Source organism: Oncorhynchus tshawytscha, linkage group LG07 (assembly GCF_018296145.1).
Source record: "Oncorhynchus tshawytscha isolate Ot180627B linkage group LG07, Otsh_v2.0, whole genome shotgun sequence".
In the NCBI taxonomy this organism is placed as follows: Eukaryota; Metazoa; Chordata; class Actinopteri; order Salmoniformes; family Salmonidae; genus Oncorhynchus; species Oncorhynchus tshawytscha.
This window is the reverse complement of record NC_056435.1, coordinates 18,615,141-18,634,753: the sequence shown is the minus strand read 5'-3', so window position 1 is coordinate 18,634,753 and position 19,613 is coordinate 18,615,141. Positions and strand designations below refer to the sequence as shown.

General features: G+C 40.3%; 1 protein-coding gene across 1 annotated transcript; it reads right to left on the bottom strand.

The window, feature by feature from the left end:
- Positions 1 to 289: 289 nt before the first annotated feature.
- LOC112254104 (charged multivesicular body protein 4b) lies at positions 290 to 19,613 on the bottom strand. Its single transcript, XM_024426334.2, has 5 exons — positions 19,273 to 19,613; positions 6,967 to 7,144; positions 2,406 to 2,520; positions 1,990 to 2,119; positions 290 to 1,684 (listed from the first exon to the last, which is right to left on the bottom strand). The coding sequence occupies exons 1-5, from the start codon at positions 19,454 to 19,456 to the stop codon at positions 1,620 to 1,622; spliced, it is 672 nt and encodes a 223-aa protein (XP_024282102.1). The 5' UTR covers positions 19,457 to 19,613; the 3' UTR covers positions 290 to 1,619.

Genomic DNA, 19,613 nt, shown 5'->3' with positions numbered 1-19,613 from the left:
GACACTCATGAAGGTGTATGTGTGCAACTTTCAAAGGAAGTGCGACGCAAAATGATTACCTTGAGGTACATTACAGTAATGGAGCTTATAAAGCTGACACCGCCTCAGAGCTTTTTTCACAAGCAACACAGTGGTATGCAACCATAACCCTTGACGTAACACTTACTATTACATGAACCTTGGCCCTCTCAATAGTATAGATCTCATCACAAGCTCTTGCCATAACTCTGACCAACAGTACTTGATAAAGTAATGCACAGATATTCTTAGTAAAAAAATAACAAAAAAGCACATTTGTCAAAAGGTTTAATTTAGGCATACCATTAGAACAAGGGCAAGTTGTGATAGGCAGGGTAGGAAGACAGACCAAACAAAAATAGGTACCAGACTGCAAAAAAACAGCCCCTTATACAAACACACAGATCATGTCAGACATAACAAATGCGGTCATACCACATTAGTTAAATTTAGACAGAAAAAAAGAAAGAAGAAACATTTAAATTTGAAAACATCAAGCACCACAGTGAACTATAAAATAGTGGGGTAAGTTCACAAACTCAGAAAAGCCATGATGTTAAATAGACCTGACTGCATAGAGTTTAAATACAATCAATTATCTCTTCCTACACACAACAGCATATCATTAAACAAAAAAAATACATAACTCTGAAAAGCCCAAACACTAATAAACAACTTTTTAAAACCTCCTCTAGTGTTAATGTCTCTTAAAGATGAAAATGAACAAACAACCTCAGAGGTGCGCATACTGTCACTCACACAGTCACTTCAGTTACACAAACCAGAACAGATATAGCACAAACATATTTCAAGAGAATTGTCATTGTGTTTTCAAAATGTAACTAGTTGTAGGTTCGGTTAGATTCATTCACTTCAAAGATACAGAAAGATACGTGTGAACCATCACGCAGAGAAGAATTTCAAGGACACCATGTGGAGTTTTCCTCATAGTTATCTGCCGGTGTGAAAGCCAGAGTATCTGGAAGGATACTCATGATATAGTTCAATAAATCCAGCCAAAAGCTCATTTAAAATCAACAGCCCTGCAAATGGGAATCAAATTCTCCACGCTGGAAATTGATATTAATAAATATCATGTACAATAGGTGTATTTTAAGTGCATATTTTTACAAACAGATTCAAGAACAGCTGATTGCCATTTGAACACATGACTGATATTGTGCATAAACAACAAAAAGTAATACAGGATATTGTAATATCTTGTTGCACTACACATTAACGGTATTAGAAATTCTACATGGAGGTTTTGAGGAGTCATTTTTATACTTTCTCTTCAAAATATATTTTGTGGGCTAAGAGAAGGAGGAAATGCAACAATGCGTTACAGATGAGAACAAGGTGAGGGACGCACAGAAAAACACATTTTTAAATTAGCCTTTTCTGTTTGGTTGCTCCAGAGATTTGGGGCTTTTGGTGGTGAAAGGTACAACTTGCCATTGCCCCTCTATAGGAGATTGAGCTTGACAGTAAGCGAAAGGTTGTCAAGCTGTGTTTAGTCTTTTTTTAAGTCTCTAAAACACATCACACTAAACCATAGTCTTTCTTTTCCACCTATAGCAGCTATGGAGTAACAGCAGTGGCTAGTTGGCGGCCCATGCCTCCAAATCCTTCATGTCATCCTCGTCTTCCTCTTGCTTCTTCTGTACTGTAAGAATGAACCACATTAATTTAATAGAGTAAGTAAGATTTTTCAATCTGCCTATAAATAAAGACTGTGGTAGCATATGCTACAATGTCTGACAATTACATTGACTTTTCAGTGTTTCATGTTGGGTATCGCACCAAATTATTATTGTGTACATTTTCTCTCTCCCTCCCCATCTCCACAGACAGTATTTTATAGACAAAGGCATTGCAATCGTAAATTAAATTCCTGCCAGTGATCTTAAGAGATATTAGCTAGCTTTAAAGGAGGCTAAGCTTGAGTGGCTAAGCCAATATATCCATTACCTGCTGGTCTTGCAGGTAAGGATGTAGAGGGTACATTTGGCAGCGGTACATTCTCTGTGCTTGCGATTTCTAGCAGGTTTTTGTCTAGTTCCTCTTGTTCCAGTTCTTCCAATTCCGCCAAGAGATCATCCTAAACAAACAAATAAAACCTCATTAGGGGTTAGACATGTCTACATATCCAAAGAAGATAAGGATACATTTAATAACAACTACGATAGATGACTGCAGTCTGATTCGGTATGAGTCCTTGCTATCCGTGATCTTTGGGATGTCCCTACCCCATTGAAGTTGACATTAATGGTTAAGGGTTGAAGTTAGGGTTCAGGTGAGGGACATACCAATGATACCGAATTGCACTAACCCTTCGGTATAGAAAAATTGAGACATGCACACTCAGCTTCTTAGCTTTATCTTACTTCATCAAATTCCTCTCCGAACCCTACGGGTTTAGAAATAGCGTCAGAGATTTCTTGTGCCAGCTCCTGCTGCTCTGTGATGTCCTGCATTAAGTCGTCCACTTTGTCTATGTCCCTGTGGAAAAAAATAAAATAAAACATTTAATTTGCAATGGACATCATTCATAGCAAATTCAGGAAAGAATAACAGTGGCATTCTGAAAGATTTTCTAGCACAAGCCATTTCTGACATCACTACACCATGAGCTGCAATGATGAAATTCCCAAACATTTACATTGAAAAGAATTAGGAGATATGGAAAATGAAAATCAACCTTACAGCAGAAATTGGTGTTAGCATGTTATTACATTATTTAGAATGCAAAGTGCCTGTCACACGTGAAGTATTAAAAGAAAGTCGCATACTCTACAGTGCGTTCAGAAAGTATTCACACCGCTTTATTTTTACCACATTTTGTGTTACAGACAGAATTTGAAACAGATTAAATTGAGATTGTTTGTCACAGATCTACACACAATACCCCATAATGTCAGTGGAATTTTGTTTGAACATTTTTCAGAATTAATATAAATGAAAAGCTGAAATGTCTAAATAAGTTCAGGAGTAAAAATGGGCTTAACAAATCACATAATAAGTTGCATGGACTCAGTAAGTTTTTTTTTGAATGACTACCCCACACATTCAATAATTGATTGAGGGTACACAGATAATTGTATTTCAAGCACAGATTCAACCAAAGACCAGAGAGGTTTTTCAATGCCTCGCAAAGGAGGACATTGATTGGTAAAAATTTAAAAAAGCAGACATTGAATATCCCTTTGAGCATGGTGAAGTTACTAATTAGGCTTTGGATGGTGTATCAATACACCCAGTCACTACAAATATACAGGTGTCCTTCCTAACTCAGTTGCCGGAGAGGAAGGAACATGCTCAGGGATTTGACCACGAGATCAATGGTTATTTTAAAACAGTGTAAGTGTTGTGATATGAGAAAACAACATTGTAGTTACTCCACAATACTAACCTAAATAACAGAGTGAAAAGTGTTTGATTACCACGGTTTGAAAAACTCATATACTGTCCAGCCTTATGCAAAGTTAGGAACAGTCTGACGCAGGCGCAGCATGTAACTTGGGTTTTGTTTTGTGTGAAAACATGGCGGAAGGCAGTGACAGCGCTCTGGAGATTTTTCAGGCTTCTAAGAAAACTACATCTGAAGTGTGGTCATACTTTGGGTTTTACAAGAGTGCTGAGGGAAACTTAATCGAAGATGGTCACCCTGTCTGCAGGACATATTTAAAAAATAAAATAATAATATATATTATAAATTTTAAAAAATTCAAAAAAATCACAGTGAAAGTGGGCAACAATTCAAATCTCTTGAGTCATCTTCGTGACCACCACCCACTACTTTATAGCGAATGCAAGGTTAAGTTAACTTTTGGCTCAATGCATGATGTGGGGACTTCGGAATGGGCGAAAATGTAATGGTTTGTCTGTCTAACTTGCTAATACCTTGTCAATAATGTAAACTGAAGCTTTCAGTGTTACCTAAAACATTCTGCTGCTGTATGCATTGTGTGTCTGCAGACTCTATTCGCCCAATGCACACGATAACACGTTAGGTAGTTTAGTCACCCAACCAACATATTTTGTTCATTTAAAATCGACTTGGTTGTTCCAACAGGAGAAACACTATACACTCCCATGCAAGACTCCCATGCAAGACTCCCATGCAAGACTCCCATGCAAGACTCCCATGCAAGACTCCCATGCAAGACTCCCATGCAAGACTCCCATGCAAGACTCCCATGCAAGACTCCCATGCAAGACTCCCATGCAAGACTCCCAAGACTGCAAGACTCCCATGCAAGACTCCCATGCAAGACTCCCAAGACTCCCATGCAAGACTCCCATGCAAGACTCCCATGAAGACTCCCATGCAAGACTCCCATGCAAGACTCCCATGCAAGACTCCCATGCAAGACTCCCATGCAAGACTCCTGTATTTCTGTCAATTGTTGGGATCATTGCAATTACTATCACTGTCTACTTTGTATTTATGGAAATTGTGCATGGGGACATTGCATATACTCAAATGCAACACAGAAGATAGACTGTGTGTGAACAATAATAATAATAATTATAAAATGTAACACCAATAATAATACATTTGCTATTCCCTTGTTTACAGAGTGGGCGTGCAGCAGACAAACCCAGTGAAAGGCAGGCTGCTTATGCACCCTCATCAAAAAATGCTCAAGACCTCACTGCAGCCATTTCAAATTACATTGCAAAGAATATGATGTCATTTCAAATTTGAGAGGCCAGGCTTTCTGAGGCTGATGAAGGTTGGCTGTGCCTCACTACAAAGTGAGTGCTGCTATGTTTATTTGTTGTTTGTTTACTTGATTTACTTACTTAAGGTTGTGTTCTTTTAAACCGGCACTAGGGAAACTTTTACCTCTCATGGCCACATCTTGAATGTTAATGTTATTATTTTAATGCTTATGCACACAGAAAGTGCATAGTGCTGCTAATTTTTTGTTGTTTGAACATTCCAAGAACATTTTAACAATACTGCGATAATTCTGATAACCGTGATCATTTTGGTCACAACCTCTCCCTGACCGAGTCTGTAACACCTACATGTTTCAAGCAGACAACCATAGTCCCTGTGCCCAAGGAAGTGAAGGTAACCTGCCTAAATGATTACCGCCCCGTAGCACTCACGTTGGTAGCCATGAAGTGCTTTGAAAGGCTGGTCATGGATCACATCAACAGCATCCTCCTTGATGTCCTAGACCAACTCGCATACCACCCCAACAGATCCACAGATGACCCAATCTCAATCGCACTCCACACTGCCCTTTCTCACCTGGACAAAAGGAACACCTATGTAAGAATGCTGTTCATTGACTACAGCTCAGCGTTCAACACCATAGTGCCCACAAATCTCATCACTAAGCTAAGGACCCTGGGACTAAACACCTCCCCCTGCAACTGGATCCTGGACCTACTGACAGGCCGCCCCCAGGTGGTGAGGTTAGGCAACAACACGTCTGCCACACTGATCCTCAACACTGGGGCCCTTCAGGGGTGTGTATTTAGTCCCCTCCTGTACTCCCTCTTCACCCACAACTGCGTGGCCAAACACGTCTCCAAAACCATCATTAAGTTTGCTGATGACACAACAGTGGTAGGCCTGATCACCGACAACGATGAGACAGCCTATAGGTCAGAGACCGGCCAGTGTGGTGCAAAGACAACAACCTCTCCCTCAACGTGATCAAGACAAAGGAGATGATCGTGGACTACAGGAAAAGGCGGACCGAACAGGCCCCTATTAACATCGATGGGGCTGTAGTGGGTCAAGAGCGTCAAGTTCCTTGGTGTCCACATCACCAACAAACTATCATGGTCCAAAAACACCAAGACAGTTGTTAAGAGGGCACAACAACACCTTTGTCCCCTCCGGAGACTGAAAAGATTTGGCATGGGTCCCCAGATCCTCAAAGTTCTACAGCTGCACCATCGAAAGCATCTTGACCGGTTGCTTCACCGCCTAGTATGGCAACTGCTCGGCATCTAACTGTAAGGCACTACAGAGGGTAGTGCGTACGGCCCAGTACATCACTGGGGCCAAGCTTCCTGCCACCCAGGACCTATATAATAAGCAGTGTCAGAGGAAGGCCCAAAAAATTGTCAAAGACTCCAGTCACCCAAGTCATAGACTGTACTCTTTGCTACCGCACGGCCAGCAGTACCGGAGCGCCGAGTCTAGGACCAAAAGGCTCCTTAATTCTACCCCCAAGCCATAAGATGGCTGAACAATTAATCAAATGGCCACCGGACTATTTACATTGACACCCCCCCCATTTGTTTTGTACACTGTTGCTACTCGCTGTTACTTATCTATTCAGTCACTTCATCCCTACCTACATGTACAAATTACCTCGACTAAGCTGTACCCCCGCACATTGACTCGGTATCGGTACCCCCTGTATAGAGTCTCGCTATTGTTATTTGATTGTGTTACTTTATTTATTTTTTACTTTAGTTTATTTGGTAAATTATTTTCTTAACTCTTTCTTGAACTGCACTGTTGATTAAGGGCTTGTAAGTAAGCATTTCACGGTAAGGTCTACACTTGTATTAGGCGCATGTGACAAATAAAGTTTGATTTGATATTTCCGTTTTTTATTTTTTTATTCTAAAAACCTGTTATTGACTTGTCATTATGAGGTATTGTGTGTAGATTGAGTGTGTAGATTTAATCCATTTTATAAATGCCTGTAACGTAACAAAATGTGGAAAAGGTCAAGGGGTCTGAGTACTTTCTGAATGCACTGTATATAGTGTGTGACTTTCTTTTCATACAGTTTACTCTCTGTTAGTCAACACCTCTATAAACAGTGCATCACCTTGTGCTTTTTACTAGACAAATATGAAGTAGAACAATGTGGGCCTGGTTCAACAGAGGCACTCTGTTGCATTCTTGGAGGTGTGTGTGTGTCTTTCATGGAGCATTTGTGAAACAGAAGTGGAGGTGGCCCTTACATGTTTTCATGGGCTGCCTTCATGGCCTTGGCAGCAAAGCCCATGTTCTTCAGCACTTCGGTGTTGGTGTTGGCGTTCTCTAGCGCCTCCCTCTGGAACTCGATGGTGGACAGCGTGCCATCGATCTGGCCCAGCTGCTTTTCATACCGCTTCTTCCGTTTTAATGCCTGCAGAGCAGCTGGATGCAAGAGGAGAGGAAGGAAAGACAACTGTGAGAGGATATGTGTGGGAATACTAATGGAGCAGCATAAGCCTAAAGCACTGCAAGAGGAAATACAAAATATAACGCTGTTCATTTGAGTCGTTTAACTCTGTATTCACTGGGAGACCTTGTATAGGCTTACAATAGGTATTTAATTGAGTCGAGACATTATCTGAAGTATCTTAGATGTGATAAGATGCTTTCACTGCGTAGCTTGTAGATTTCTAGATCACATCTTACCTTGAACCTCCCTAGAACTAATTTCAGACATGGTTCAAAAACCTGACTAAACTCAACAATATATACAGTTGATAGAATAATTTGTATGTTTAAGATGAAATGTGTTAGAGTCATAATCCAATAAGGTGTGTGACTAGGCCATTGTGTTACTATTTCGCAATATGAGCTGGGTATAGTTGAGACATTCAAGGACAACTGAACTGTCGACTTGTGATAACGGTAAAACTAATAACTGGAAAGAGGCCTCCCCACCCTAGGGAGGAGAAAAACTGTTAGAAATGTCTAGGCTTGCAGAAGATGATGAAACATGTTGCAGAAGGTTGATAAACAATGTATGTGAACTTTGGAAAAAAACAGTCCATCTAAAGAGAGGTGGAGTTTCAACTGATGCGAGTTCATTTGTGTTCATTTCTATTGCAGAATCTGACACTTTGTCTAATTCTTTATTAACAGGAGATTTACAACCTCTGGTAAATAGACAAAGCTTGAGTGATAGTTGAGTTCAACCATTGAGATAGCAAAATTCTTGTGACAACAGTACTAGCTAAAAGTTTGGACATACCTACTCATTCAAGAGTTTCTTTATTTTTTAAATATTTTCTACATTGTACAATAATACTGAAGACATCAAAACTAGGAAATAACACATATGTAATCATGTAGTAAACAAAGTGTTAAAAAAAAATCTAAATATATTTAATATTTGAGATTCTTCAAAGTGCCACCCTTTGCCTTGACAGCTTTGCACACTCTTGGCATTCTCTCAACCAGTTTCACGAGGTAGTCACCTGGAATGCTTTTCCAACAGTCTTGAAGGAGTTCCCACATGTGCTGAGCACTTGTTGGCTGCTTTTTCTTCACTCTGCAGTCTAATTCATCCAAAACCATCTCAAATGGGTTGAGGTCGGGTGATTGTGGAGGCCAGGTCATCTGATACAGCACTCAATCACTCTCCTTCTTGGTCAAATAGCCCTTACACAGCCTGTTTTGGGTCATTGTCCTGTTGAAAAACAAATGAGTCCCACTAAACCCAAACCAGATGGGATGGTGTATCGCTGCAGAATGCTGTGGTAAACATGCTGGTTAAGTGTGCCTTGAATTCTAAATAAATCACATTGCCACCAGTAAAGCACCCCCACGCCTCCTCCATACACGGTGGGAACCACCAAAGGACAGATTTCCACCGGTCTAATGTCCATTGGTCGTGTTGCTTGGCCCAAGCATGTTTCTTCTTCTTATTGGTGTCCTTTAGTGGTTTCTTTGCAGCAATTCAACCATTCGCGCAGTCTCGTCTAAACAGTTGATGTTGAGATGTGTCTGTTACTTGAACTCTGTGAAGCATTTATTTGGGCTACAATCTGAGTCTGGTAACTAATGAAATTATCCTCTGAAACAGAGGTAGCTCTGGGTCTTTCTTTCCTGTGGCGGTCCTCACGAGAGCCAGTTTCATTATAGTGCTGGATGGTTTTTGCAAATGCACTTGAAGAAACTCTCAAAGTTCTTAAAATTCATTGACATTTCTTAAAGTAATGATGGACTGTCGTTTCTCTTTGCTTATTTGTTCTTGCCATAATATGGACTTGGTGTATCAACCAAATAGGGCTATCTTCTGTATACCACCCCTACCTTGTCACAACACAACTGATTGGCTCAAACGCATTAAGGAAAGAAATTCCACAAATGAACTTTAGGAATACCTGTTAATTGAAATGCATTCCAGGTGACTACTTCATGAAGCTGGTTGAGAAAATGCCAAGAGTGTGCAAAGCGGTCATCAAGGCAAAGGGTGGCTACATTGAAGAATCTAAAATATATTTTGATTTGTTTAACACTTTTTTGGTTACTACATAATTCCATGTGTTATTTCATAGTTTTGATGTCTTCGCTATTATTCAACAACGTAGAAAAAAGTAAAAATAAAGAAAAAGCCTTGAATGAATAGGTTTGTCCAAACTTTTGACTGGTTGTTTCTCTCTAATGTCGGAAGTATGGTAGCCTTCACATGTAGATTGTTGTTTTTGCCAGCCAATCAGAGCGGCACTACTGTCAAAATTAGTTCCATGTGTAAAAAGTGAAGTGAGAACTCAATGCAAAATGGGATTAAAATTCAGGAACAAAAAAATTTGATCGCTAGCTACGTTAGCTCAGCTAGCTTCTCTAGGTTACTCGGATTTGATGTAGTCAGGCCAGGCATTGTCAAATGGGATGATACATAACATTAAATTGGCATGGCTTTGTTGGCTACTTTGTCTCTCCCTCTCCTGTCCACTCTGCTCCACACACACACACAAAAAAAAACACTCCATCCCAGATATGTAAATTACTTAAGTAGAAATAATTGAAAGTACTAAAGTAGTTTTTTGGGGTAATCTGTACTTTATTTATATTTTGGACAACTTTTACATCACTACATTCCTAATGACAATGATGTACTTTTTAATCCATACATTTTTCCTGACACCCAGAAGTAGTCGTTTCATTTTTAAACGCTTAGCAGGACAGGAAAATGGTGCAATTCACACACATCAAGAGAACATCCCTGCAAGGGGAACAACCACTCCAAGTCTCAGAGCGAGTGACGTTTGAAACACTATTAGCGCGCACCCCACTAACTAGCAAGCCATTTCACATTGGTTCCACCAGCCTAATCTCGGGAGTTGATAGGCTTGAAGTCATAAACAGCTCAATGCTTGAAGCACAGCGACGAGCTGCTGGCAAAACTCACGAAAGTGCTGTTTGAATGAATGCTTACGAGTCTGCTGGTGCCTACCACCGCTCAGTCAGACTGCTCTATCAAATCATAGACTTAATTATAACATACAGTAATACGAGCCTTAGGTCATTAATATGGTCGAATCCGGAAACTATCATCTCGAAAACAAGCCGTTTATTCTTTCAGTGAAATACGGAACCGTTACGTATTTTATCCAATGGGTGGCATCCATAAGTCTAAATATTCCTGTTACATTGCACAACCTTCAATGTTATATCATAATTACGTAAAATTATGGGAAATTAGGCGGCCCAAACTGTTGCATATACACTGACTCTGCGTGCAATGAACGCAAGAGAGGTGATACAATTTCACCTGGTTAATATTGCCTGCTAACCTGGATTTCTTTTAGCAAAACAGGCCGGCTTAAATATATATACACTTCTGTGTATTGATTTTAAGAAAGGCATTGATGTTTATGGTTAGGGACAGTCGTGCAACAATTGTGCTTTTTTCGCAAATGCGCATTTGTTAAATCCTCCCCCGTTTGGCGAAGTTGGCTGTCTTTGTTAGGAAGATATTTGCCTTCACAGAGCTCGCAACGAGCCAGGTTAGCAGGCAATATTAACTAAATATACCGTTTTAAAAATATATACTTGTGTATGGATTTTAAGAAAGGCATTGATGTTTATGGTTAGGTACATATTGGAGCAAGACTGTCCTTTTTCGCGAATACGCACCGCATCAATTATATGCAACGCAGGACACGCTAGATAAACTAGTAATATCACCAACCATGTGTAGTTAAATAGTGATTATGATTGATAGATTGTTTTTTATAAGATAAGTTTAATGCTAGCTAGCAACTTACCTTGGCTTCTAATGCATTCGCGTAACAGACAGGCTCCTCGTGGAGTGCAATGAGAGAAAGGGGGTTAGAGCGTTGGACTAGTTAACTGCAATGTTGCAAGATCGAATCCCCGAGCTGACAAGGTAAAAAAAAAAAGTCTATGTATTTTCAGCTGTTTGACCCAGTGGGTAAATAAACTTGGTTTCAGCTTTGACTAGTTGTCCGTTAGTTTTTCCCTCTGTTTGTCAAAACCTAAAACACTTAAATATTTTGTCTTGCCCATTCACCCTGAGTGTCTCAATTGTCTCAAGGTTTAAAAATCCTTCTTCAACCGGTCTCCTCCTCTTCATCTACTCTGATTGAAGTGGATTTAACAAGTGACATCAATAAGGGATCATAGCTTTCACCTGGTCAGTTTATATCATGGGAAGAACAGGTGTTGTACAGTGTAGATCTGGAGGCTCCAAGTCAAGTCTCTTCCCTATCAAGTCGAGTCTCAAATCATCATGTGATTCGAGTCAGAATAGAGTCCAAGTCATGTGACTTGAGTCCACACCTCTGTTATGTGATGGTAGGCCGGCTCAGAAGGCCCGCTTACCTGACAAATCAGATGAGGGTGTGTGATGATGCGTATGCCGCCTTGGGTTATCTCAAGTTCAAGTTCGATGACCAAATAACTGAACTAAATATTGTTCAGAAACAAGAATTGGCAACATCACTAAAGTTCAAAACATTAAGAAAGCACAAAAGGTTTTGCGCTAAAGGGTGAGTAGTCATTTCAAATAGAAATATATCATATTCTTTGACGTTCAACAGATGCACAGCCGTTGGCAGGAAGAAACTCTCCCAACTGAGTTTAAAAGTCTCCCATTCAATGGTGTTTTCTTTCAAGTTGTGGGCACAAAGACCTATTTTGCCACCATGGGAAAGACACTCGACAAACAAAAGCCAAAGATAAATATTCTGCTGAAATGAACAAGGCGGCAATAAGTTCAAAGACAGATCACTGTAATTTATAATCTACACTTTTATAACATTAATTTCATTTTAATAATGTTGCAGTACTAACAATGGAAGTTTCCCCTTACACTGTTAAGAGTCCTGAGTGTCGAGAAAGGTGCCATGTACAGTGGGGAGAACAAGTATTTGATAACCTGCAAAATCGGCAGTGTTTCCTACTTACAAAGCATGTAGAGGTCTGTAATTTTTATCATAGGTACACTTCAACTGTGAGAAACGGGATCTAAAACAAAAATCCAGAAAATCACATTGTATGATTTTTAATTAAATAATTTGCATTTTATTGCATGACATAAGTATTTGATACATCAGAAAAGCAGAACTTAATATTTGGTACAGAAACCTTTGTTTGCAATTACAGATATCATATGTTTCCTGTAGTTCTTGACCAGGTTTGCACACACTGCAGCAGGGATTTTGGCCCACTCCTCCATACAGACCTTCTCCAGATCCTTCAGCTTTTGGGGCTGTCGCTGGGCAATACAGACTTTCAGCTCCCTCCAAAGATTTTATATTGGGTTCAGCTCTGGAGACTGGCTAGGCCACTCCAGGACCTTGAGATGCTTCTTATGGAGCCACTCCTTAGTTGCCCCGGCTGTGTGTTTCGGGTCGTTGTCATGCTGGAAGACCCAGCCACGACCCATCTTCAATGCTCTTACTGAGGGAAGGAGGCTGTTGGCCAAGATCTCGCGATACATGGCCCCATCCATCCTCCCCTCAATACGGTGCAGTCGTCCTGTCCCCTTTGCAGAAAAGCATCCCCAAAGAATGATGCTTCCACCTCCATGCTTCACGGTTTGGATGGTGTTCTTGGGGTTGTACTCATCCTTCTTCTTCCTCCAAACACGGTGAGTGGAGTTTAGATCAAAAAGCTCTATTTTTGTCTCATCAGACCACATGACTTTCTCCCATTCCTCCTCTGGATCATCCAGATGGTCATTGGCAAACTTCCGACAGGCCTGGACATCTTGAACATCTTGAACTCCATTTTCTAATAATTGCGCCAATAGTTGTTGCCTTCTCACCAAGCTGCTTGCCTATTGTCATGTAGCCCATCCCAGCCTTGTGCAAGTCTACAATTATATCCCTGATGTCCTTACACAGCTCTCTAGTCTTGGCCATTGTGGAGAGGTTGGAGTCTGTTTGAGTGTGTGGACGGGTGTCTTTGATACAGGTAACGAGTTCAAACAGGTGCAGTTAATACAGGTAATGAGTGGAGAACAGGAGGACTTCTTAAAGAAAAACTAACAGGTCTGTGAGAGCCAGAAATCTTACTGGTTGGTAGGTGATCAAATACTTACAGTGGGACAAAAAAGTATTTAGTCAGCCACCAATTTTGCAAGTTCTCCCACTTAAAAAGATGAGAGAGGCCTGTAATTTTCATCATAGGTACACTTCAACTATGATAGACAAAAAGAGGAAAAAAAATCCAGAAAATCACATTGTACGATTTTTAATTTATTTATTTGCAAATTATGGTGGAAAATAAGTATTTGGTCACCTACAAACAAGCAAGATTTCTGGCTCTCACAGACCTGTAACAACTTCTTTAAGAGGCTCCGCTGTCCTCCACTCGTTACCTGTATTAATGGCACCTGTTTGAACTTGTTATCAGTATAAAAGACACCTGTCCACAACCTCAAACAGTCACACTCCAAACTGCACTATGGCCAAGACCAAAGAGCTGTCAAAGGACACCAGAAACAAAATTGTAGACCTGCACCAGGCTGGGAAGACTGAATCTGCAATAGGTAAGTGGCTTGGTTTGAAGAAATCAACTGTGGGAGCAATTATTAGGAAATGGAAGACATACAAGACCACTGATAATCTCCCTCGATCTGGGGCTCCACGCAAGATCTCACACCGTGGGGTCAAAATGATCACAAGAACGGTGAGCAAAAATCCCACAACCACACAGGGGGGCCTAGTGAATGACCTGCAGAGAGCTGGGACCAAAGTAACAAAGCCTACCATCAGTAACACACTACGCCGCCAGGGACTCAAATGCCAGACGTGTCCCCCTGCTTAAGCCAGTACATGTCCAGGCCCGTCTGAAGTTTGCTAGAGAGCATTTGGATGATCCAGAAGAAGATTGGGAGAATGTCATATGGTCAGATGAAACCAAAATATAACTTTTTGGTAAAAACTCAACTCGTTGTGTTTGGAGGACAAAGAATGCTGAGTTGCATCCAAAGAACACCATACCTACTGTGAAGCATGGGGGTGGAAACATCATGCTTTGGGGCTGTTTTTCTGCAAAGGGACCAGGATGACTGATCTGACTGTAAAGGAAAGAATGAATGGGGCCATGTATCGTGAGATTTTGAGTGAAAACCTCCTTCCATCAGCAAGGGTATTGAAGATGCCTGGGTCTTTTAGCATGACAATGATCCCAAACACACCACTCGGGCAACGAAGGAGTGGCTTCGTAAGAAGCATTTCAAGGTCCTGGAGTGGCCTAGCCAGTCTCCAGATCTCAACCCCATAGAAAATCTTTGGAGGGAGTTGAAAGTCCATGTTGCCCAGCAACAGCCCCAAAACATCACTGCTCTAGAGGAGATGTGCATGGAGGAATGTGCCAAAATACCAGCAACAGTGTGTGAAAACCTTGTGAAGACTTACAGAAAATGTTTGACCTCTGTCATTGCCAACAAAGGGTATATAACAAAGTATTGAGAGAAACTTTTGTTATTGACCAAATACTTATTTTCCACCATAATTTGCAAATAAATCCATTAAAAATCCTACAATGTAATTTTTCTGGATTTTTTTTCTAATTTTGTCTGTCATAGTTGAAGTGTACCTATGATGAAAATTACAGGCCTCATCTTTTTACGTGGGAGAACTTGCACAATTGGTGGCTGACTAAATACTTTTTTGCCCCACTGTATGTCATGCAATAAAATGCTAATTAATTACTTAAAAATCATACAATGTGATTTTCTGGATCTTTGTTTTAGATTCCGTCTCTCACAGTTGAAGTGTACCTATGATAAAAAATTACGGACCTCTACATGCTTTGTAAGTTGGAAACACTGCCGATTTTGCAGGTTATCAAATACTTGTTCTTCCCACTGTAAGTCCAATCAGTTATTATTTAATATTTTTGCCATCTTCCATAGCTTGAAGAACATGCTTTTGTACAGAGATGGAAACTGGTTAAAAAATACCAAGGTGGACTGCAGGGCTATAATAAACGTTGCCCACATTATCTGCTGTCCTGTTTTGAAGCGATACTTCAGGATTTTGGTAATGAGGCCCTTTTACTACTTCCCCAGAATCAGATTCATTTTTATGTCACTGCATGCGGTTTGAAGGAAGTTTCTAACAAGTGCAATTGCTAAATAGCGCCTATTGAGGATAGTATATTCTGGCTGGGGGAGTTTTGTTAAGAGCCCAAATCGCTCATTCTGAACGTTAAAACGCATCAGTTGCTATACAGTTTTGGAAACATAAGGAACATATTTCATATCAGAGAAACAATTTTCTAAAAACAAAAAAAGGTTAAATGCACTATGCAGAAATCACTCAACTATTTCCTGGTTGCTAAAATTCTAATACATTGCCTAATTTCAGTTTATGTGACAAAACAATCAAGTTGAGTGTAGAGAATGATTGTACCATCTAAACCACTGAAATATATTTTCAGCTGTTTGAAGCTGGTGTACAAAACCGAAAGTAAAAGATGCAAATACAAAACAGACGTATAAGTTAAATGTCTATTTGTATTCGGCCAGGATGCCAAAAGGTTACATATTGCAGCTTTAAATTACTACAAACCTTTATTTATTTTACCTTTAATTTAAACCGGGAGTCACCATTGAGGGGTCACAAGGGAGCCCTGCATATACAATTCAAAATACAACATCTTAAATCAGATACAATGTAAAACAAACTAAAATACAGCACAACACAAATTTTCAAGAAATAAAACCATACAATTCTCAGTACAAAGGTCCCAAATCAATACTTTAAATTGCCCAAATGGCACCAGAAAATGTAATTGTAATGTATTTTCTAGTTGGTTCCAGCAATGAGGTGCATTAAAATTAAAAGCGGATTTACCTAGTCCAGTGGAGACCTGAGGAACCTCAACCCTGTGAATGTGTTTCAGCATCTCATGTTTTTATACTTTAACAACGAAGTTAGATAAGTTTGAATCTCGTGAAGTAGAGCCTTGTAAACAAAAAGGGAATAATTAAGTGATTTAAGGGACTTTAATGAAGACCAGCCAACCTTTAGGTACAGGATGCAGTGGTGAGTATTTCAAATGGCGCTATGGTAGAAGGCATCCAAAGGTTTAAGAGTAGTGACTGCTGCAATCTGGTAAATGATGTCACCATAGTCAAGAACTGGCAGGAAAGTTGACTGTGCTCTCTAAATAGTGGGAAGCAGATTGAAGCAAGATAAAAATAAATGTTTTAAAGTCCACTTTAAATCTTAGCTTTTTAACTAGCTCGTCCATATGTCTTAAAAAAAATATTAGTCAATACAAATACCCAGATATTTATAGCTGGGGACCCGATCGATGGGAGAACCATCCAATGAATAAATATGTAGTCCATCTGAAAAATGTTTGGGAGAATTAGAAAACAAAATGTATATAGTCTTTACCGCATGAAGTACAAGTTTTAAACAAACCAGTGTTCTGTTAGAGCTGCAATCTGAGCTTGTTGCCTAACATAGCTTGGTCAATAGTTGGGGCCATGGCATACATACAGTCAGGTCCATAAATATTTGGACATTGACCAAGTTATTATTTTAGCTGTCTACCACAAATAATGAATATGAGCTGAAAGTGCAGACTTTCACCTTTAATTTGAGGGCATTTACATCCAAATCAGATGAACGGTGTAGGAATTACAGCACTTTTTACATGTGCCCCCCTTTAATTAAGGGACCAAAAGTAATTGGACAATTGGCTGCTCAGCTGTTCCATGGCCAGGTGTGCGTTATTCCCTCATTAGTTAATTTACAAGTAAGCAGATAAAAGGTCTAGAGTTGATTTCAAGTGTGGCATTAGCATTTGGAATCTGTTGCTGATAACCCTCAATATGAAGTCCAAAGACCTGTCACTGCCAGTGAAGCAAGCCATCATTAGGCTGAAAAATGAAAACAAACCCATCAGAAAGATCATTGATTTGGCCACACATAATGTTTCTACTATTTGGTACATTCTTAAAAAGAAAGAACACACTGGTGAGCTCAGGAACACCAAAAGGCCCAGAAGACCATGGAAAAGAACTGTGGTGGATGACAGACAAATTCTTTCCCTGGTGAAGAAAAGCCCCTTCACAACAGTTGGCCAGATCAAAAACACCCTCAAGGAGGTAGGCGTATCTGTGTCAAAGTCAACAATCAAGAGAAGACTTCACCAGAGAAAATACAGACTGTTTACCACAAGATGTAAACCATTGGTAAGCCTCAAAAACAGCGAGACCAGATTAGAGTTTGCCAAAAAACATCTTTAAAAGCCTATGGACAGATGAGACAAAGATCAACTTGTACCAGAATGATGGGAAGAGAAGAGTATGGAAAAGGGAAGGAACTGCTCATGATCCGAAGCATACCACCTCATCTGTGAAGCATGGTGGAGGTAGTGTTATGACGTGAGCATGTATGGCTGCCAATGGAACGGGTTTCCTTGTATTGATTGTTGATGTAACTGCTGACAAAAGCAACAGGATGAATTCTGAAGTGCTTAGGGCCATATTATCTGCTCAGATTCAGCCAATTGCTTCAAAACTCATTGCACGGCGCTTCACATTGCAGATGGACAATGACCCGAAGCATACTCCGAAAGCAACCCAATACATTAAGGCAAAGAAGTGGAACGAAGGCAAAACGCTCAACGAACAAGCAGGAACTGAAGACAGCTACAGTAAAGGCCTGGCACAGCACTAACAGGGAAGAAACCCAGCATCTGGTGATGTCTATAAGTTCCAGACTTCAGGCAGTCATTGACTGCAAAGAATTTGCAACCAAGTATCAAAACAATTAAATTTATTATTGTTAGTTTGTCCAATTACTTTTGAGCCCGTAATATTGGGGGGATATGTATAAAAATGGTTGTAATTCTTACACGGTTCATACAGTAATTTTGACAAAACCCTTACATTAAAGATGAAAGTCGACACTTTAAGCACATCTTGATAGTTTCCTTTCAATTCCATTGTGGTGGTGTACAGAGCCAAAATGAGGCAAATTGTGTCACTATCCAAATACTAATGGATCTGACTGAGTGTCGTCTGCATACATTACCGATTACCACTTTGCATTTGGAACGGTTAGTTTAAATTATACCTAATAACCAAATCATTGATGATCACTAGATAAAATAAAATGTCTCCTCTTCCCCTGCACACACGTCATCACACTGCCTCATCTGATTGGTCGTTTAACGTGAACCGCAAGCCGAAATAAACGTCATCATACTCCTTGAACAGATTGGTTGAGTAGGCAGGCCTTCTGACTTTGTGGCTGTGGTATCTAGTGACGACCATTTCTATTGGATAAGCAGTTTCTGCATATCTTGATACTGTATTGCAGGAGTTGGCAACCCAGTTGCTGGAGTGTCGCAGGTACTGCAGGATTTGGCCCGACTAGAATTGATCAGTTCAGTGATCGATTAATAATCAACATACCTGGTCTCAAGTGGCGGAGCGGTCGGTCTAAGGCACTGCATCTCAGTGCTAGAGGCATCACTACAGACCCTGATTCGATCCGGGGCTGTATCACAACTTGCTGTGATCTGGAGTCCCGTAGGGCGGCGCACAATTGGCCAAGCGTCGTCCGGGGTAGGCAGTCATTGTAAAATAAGAATTTGTTCTTAACCGACTACCCTAGTTAAATAAAAACGTTGCCGCTTGGTTAAATCAAAACCATGAAGTGCCTGTGGAACTCTTGGACTAGGGTTACCTACCCCCACTATACCGTCTTTGCTTGAAGTTAGCTAAATCCATTACATTTGTACGATATAGCCTATTGACTTTGTGGCTGTGGTACTTTGTTCTTCATGTGAAGTTTTTGGATAAAAAGCTAGCCAGTTAGCTAATCATACCGCGTTCACGTGCTAGTCGGAACTAGGACATTTCCGTCTTGGAAACTCGTTTTAGAAACACGAGCTCCGAGTTTCCCGGTTGAAGGTACCAGAATCAACTATTGCTATAGTATAAGAAGCTCTGTGCAAATACAACGTTCATTTTAACTAGTCGGGAGGTTCCGAATTTAAGATAGTAGTTGAACATGGCATGATAAAACCGTATTTCTCATAGATCTCACCTCTTTTATTTTTTGTGCCATTCTTCTTCGCAGTGATGAGTTCCTGGTCAATCTTTTTCTCCAAAAAGTCCTGTTTCTTCGTCAACATTTCCTCAGTGTCTCGAAGTCGCTGAATCGCCTCCTGAGGGCTAGCAGATTTCCCACCTTTACCTCCAGCGCCAAATAACTTCCCCAACAAAGACATATTTGCGCTGAATAATAACAGCAACTGATATTACAAATTCTATAGCAATTAACAGGATTCAACTAGTCTCGTATTTTCTCTCTCGCTGTCACTCGCCCAGCAGAGCTGCTGTTGTTGTTATTTCTTCTTCCTCTTTCCAACCAGGCCTCGTGATGTC

Bases quoted from the DNA above. Each gene is read 5' to 3' on its own strand.
- LOC112254104 (XM_024426334.2), bottom strand. From the start codon at position 19,456: ATGTCTTTGTTGGGGAAGTTATTTGGCGCTGGAGGTAAAGGTGGGAAA. The intron at 7,145-19,272 runs GTGAGATCTATG...TCTTGCATCCAG, and splicing joins TGGCACAAAAAATAAAAGAG to CTGCTCTGCAGGCATTAAAA. The intron at 1,685-1,989 runs GTAATGGATATA...TCATTCTTACAG, and splicing joins CTTACCTGCAAGACCAGCAG to TACAGAAGAAGCAAGAGGAA.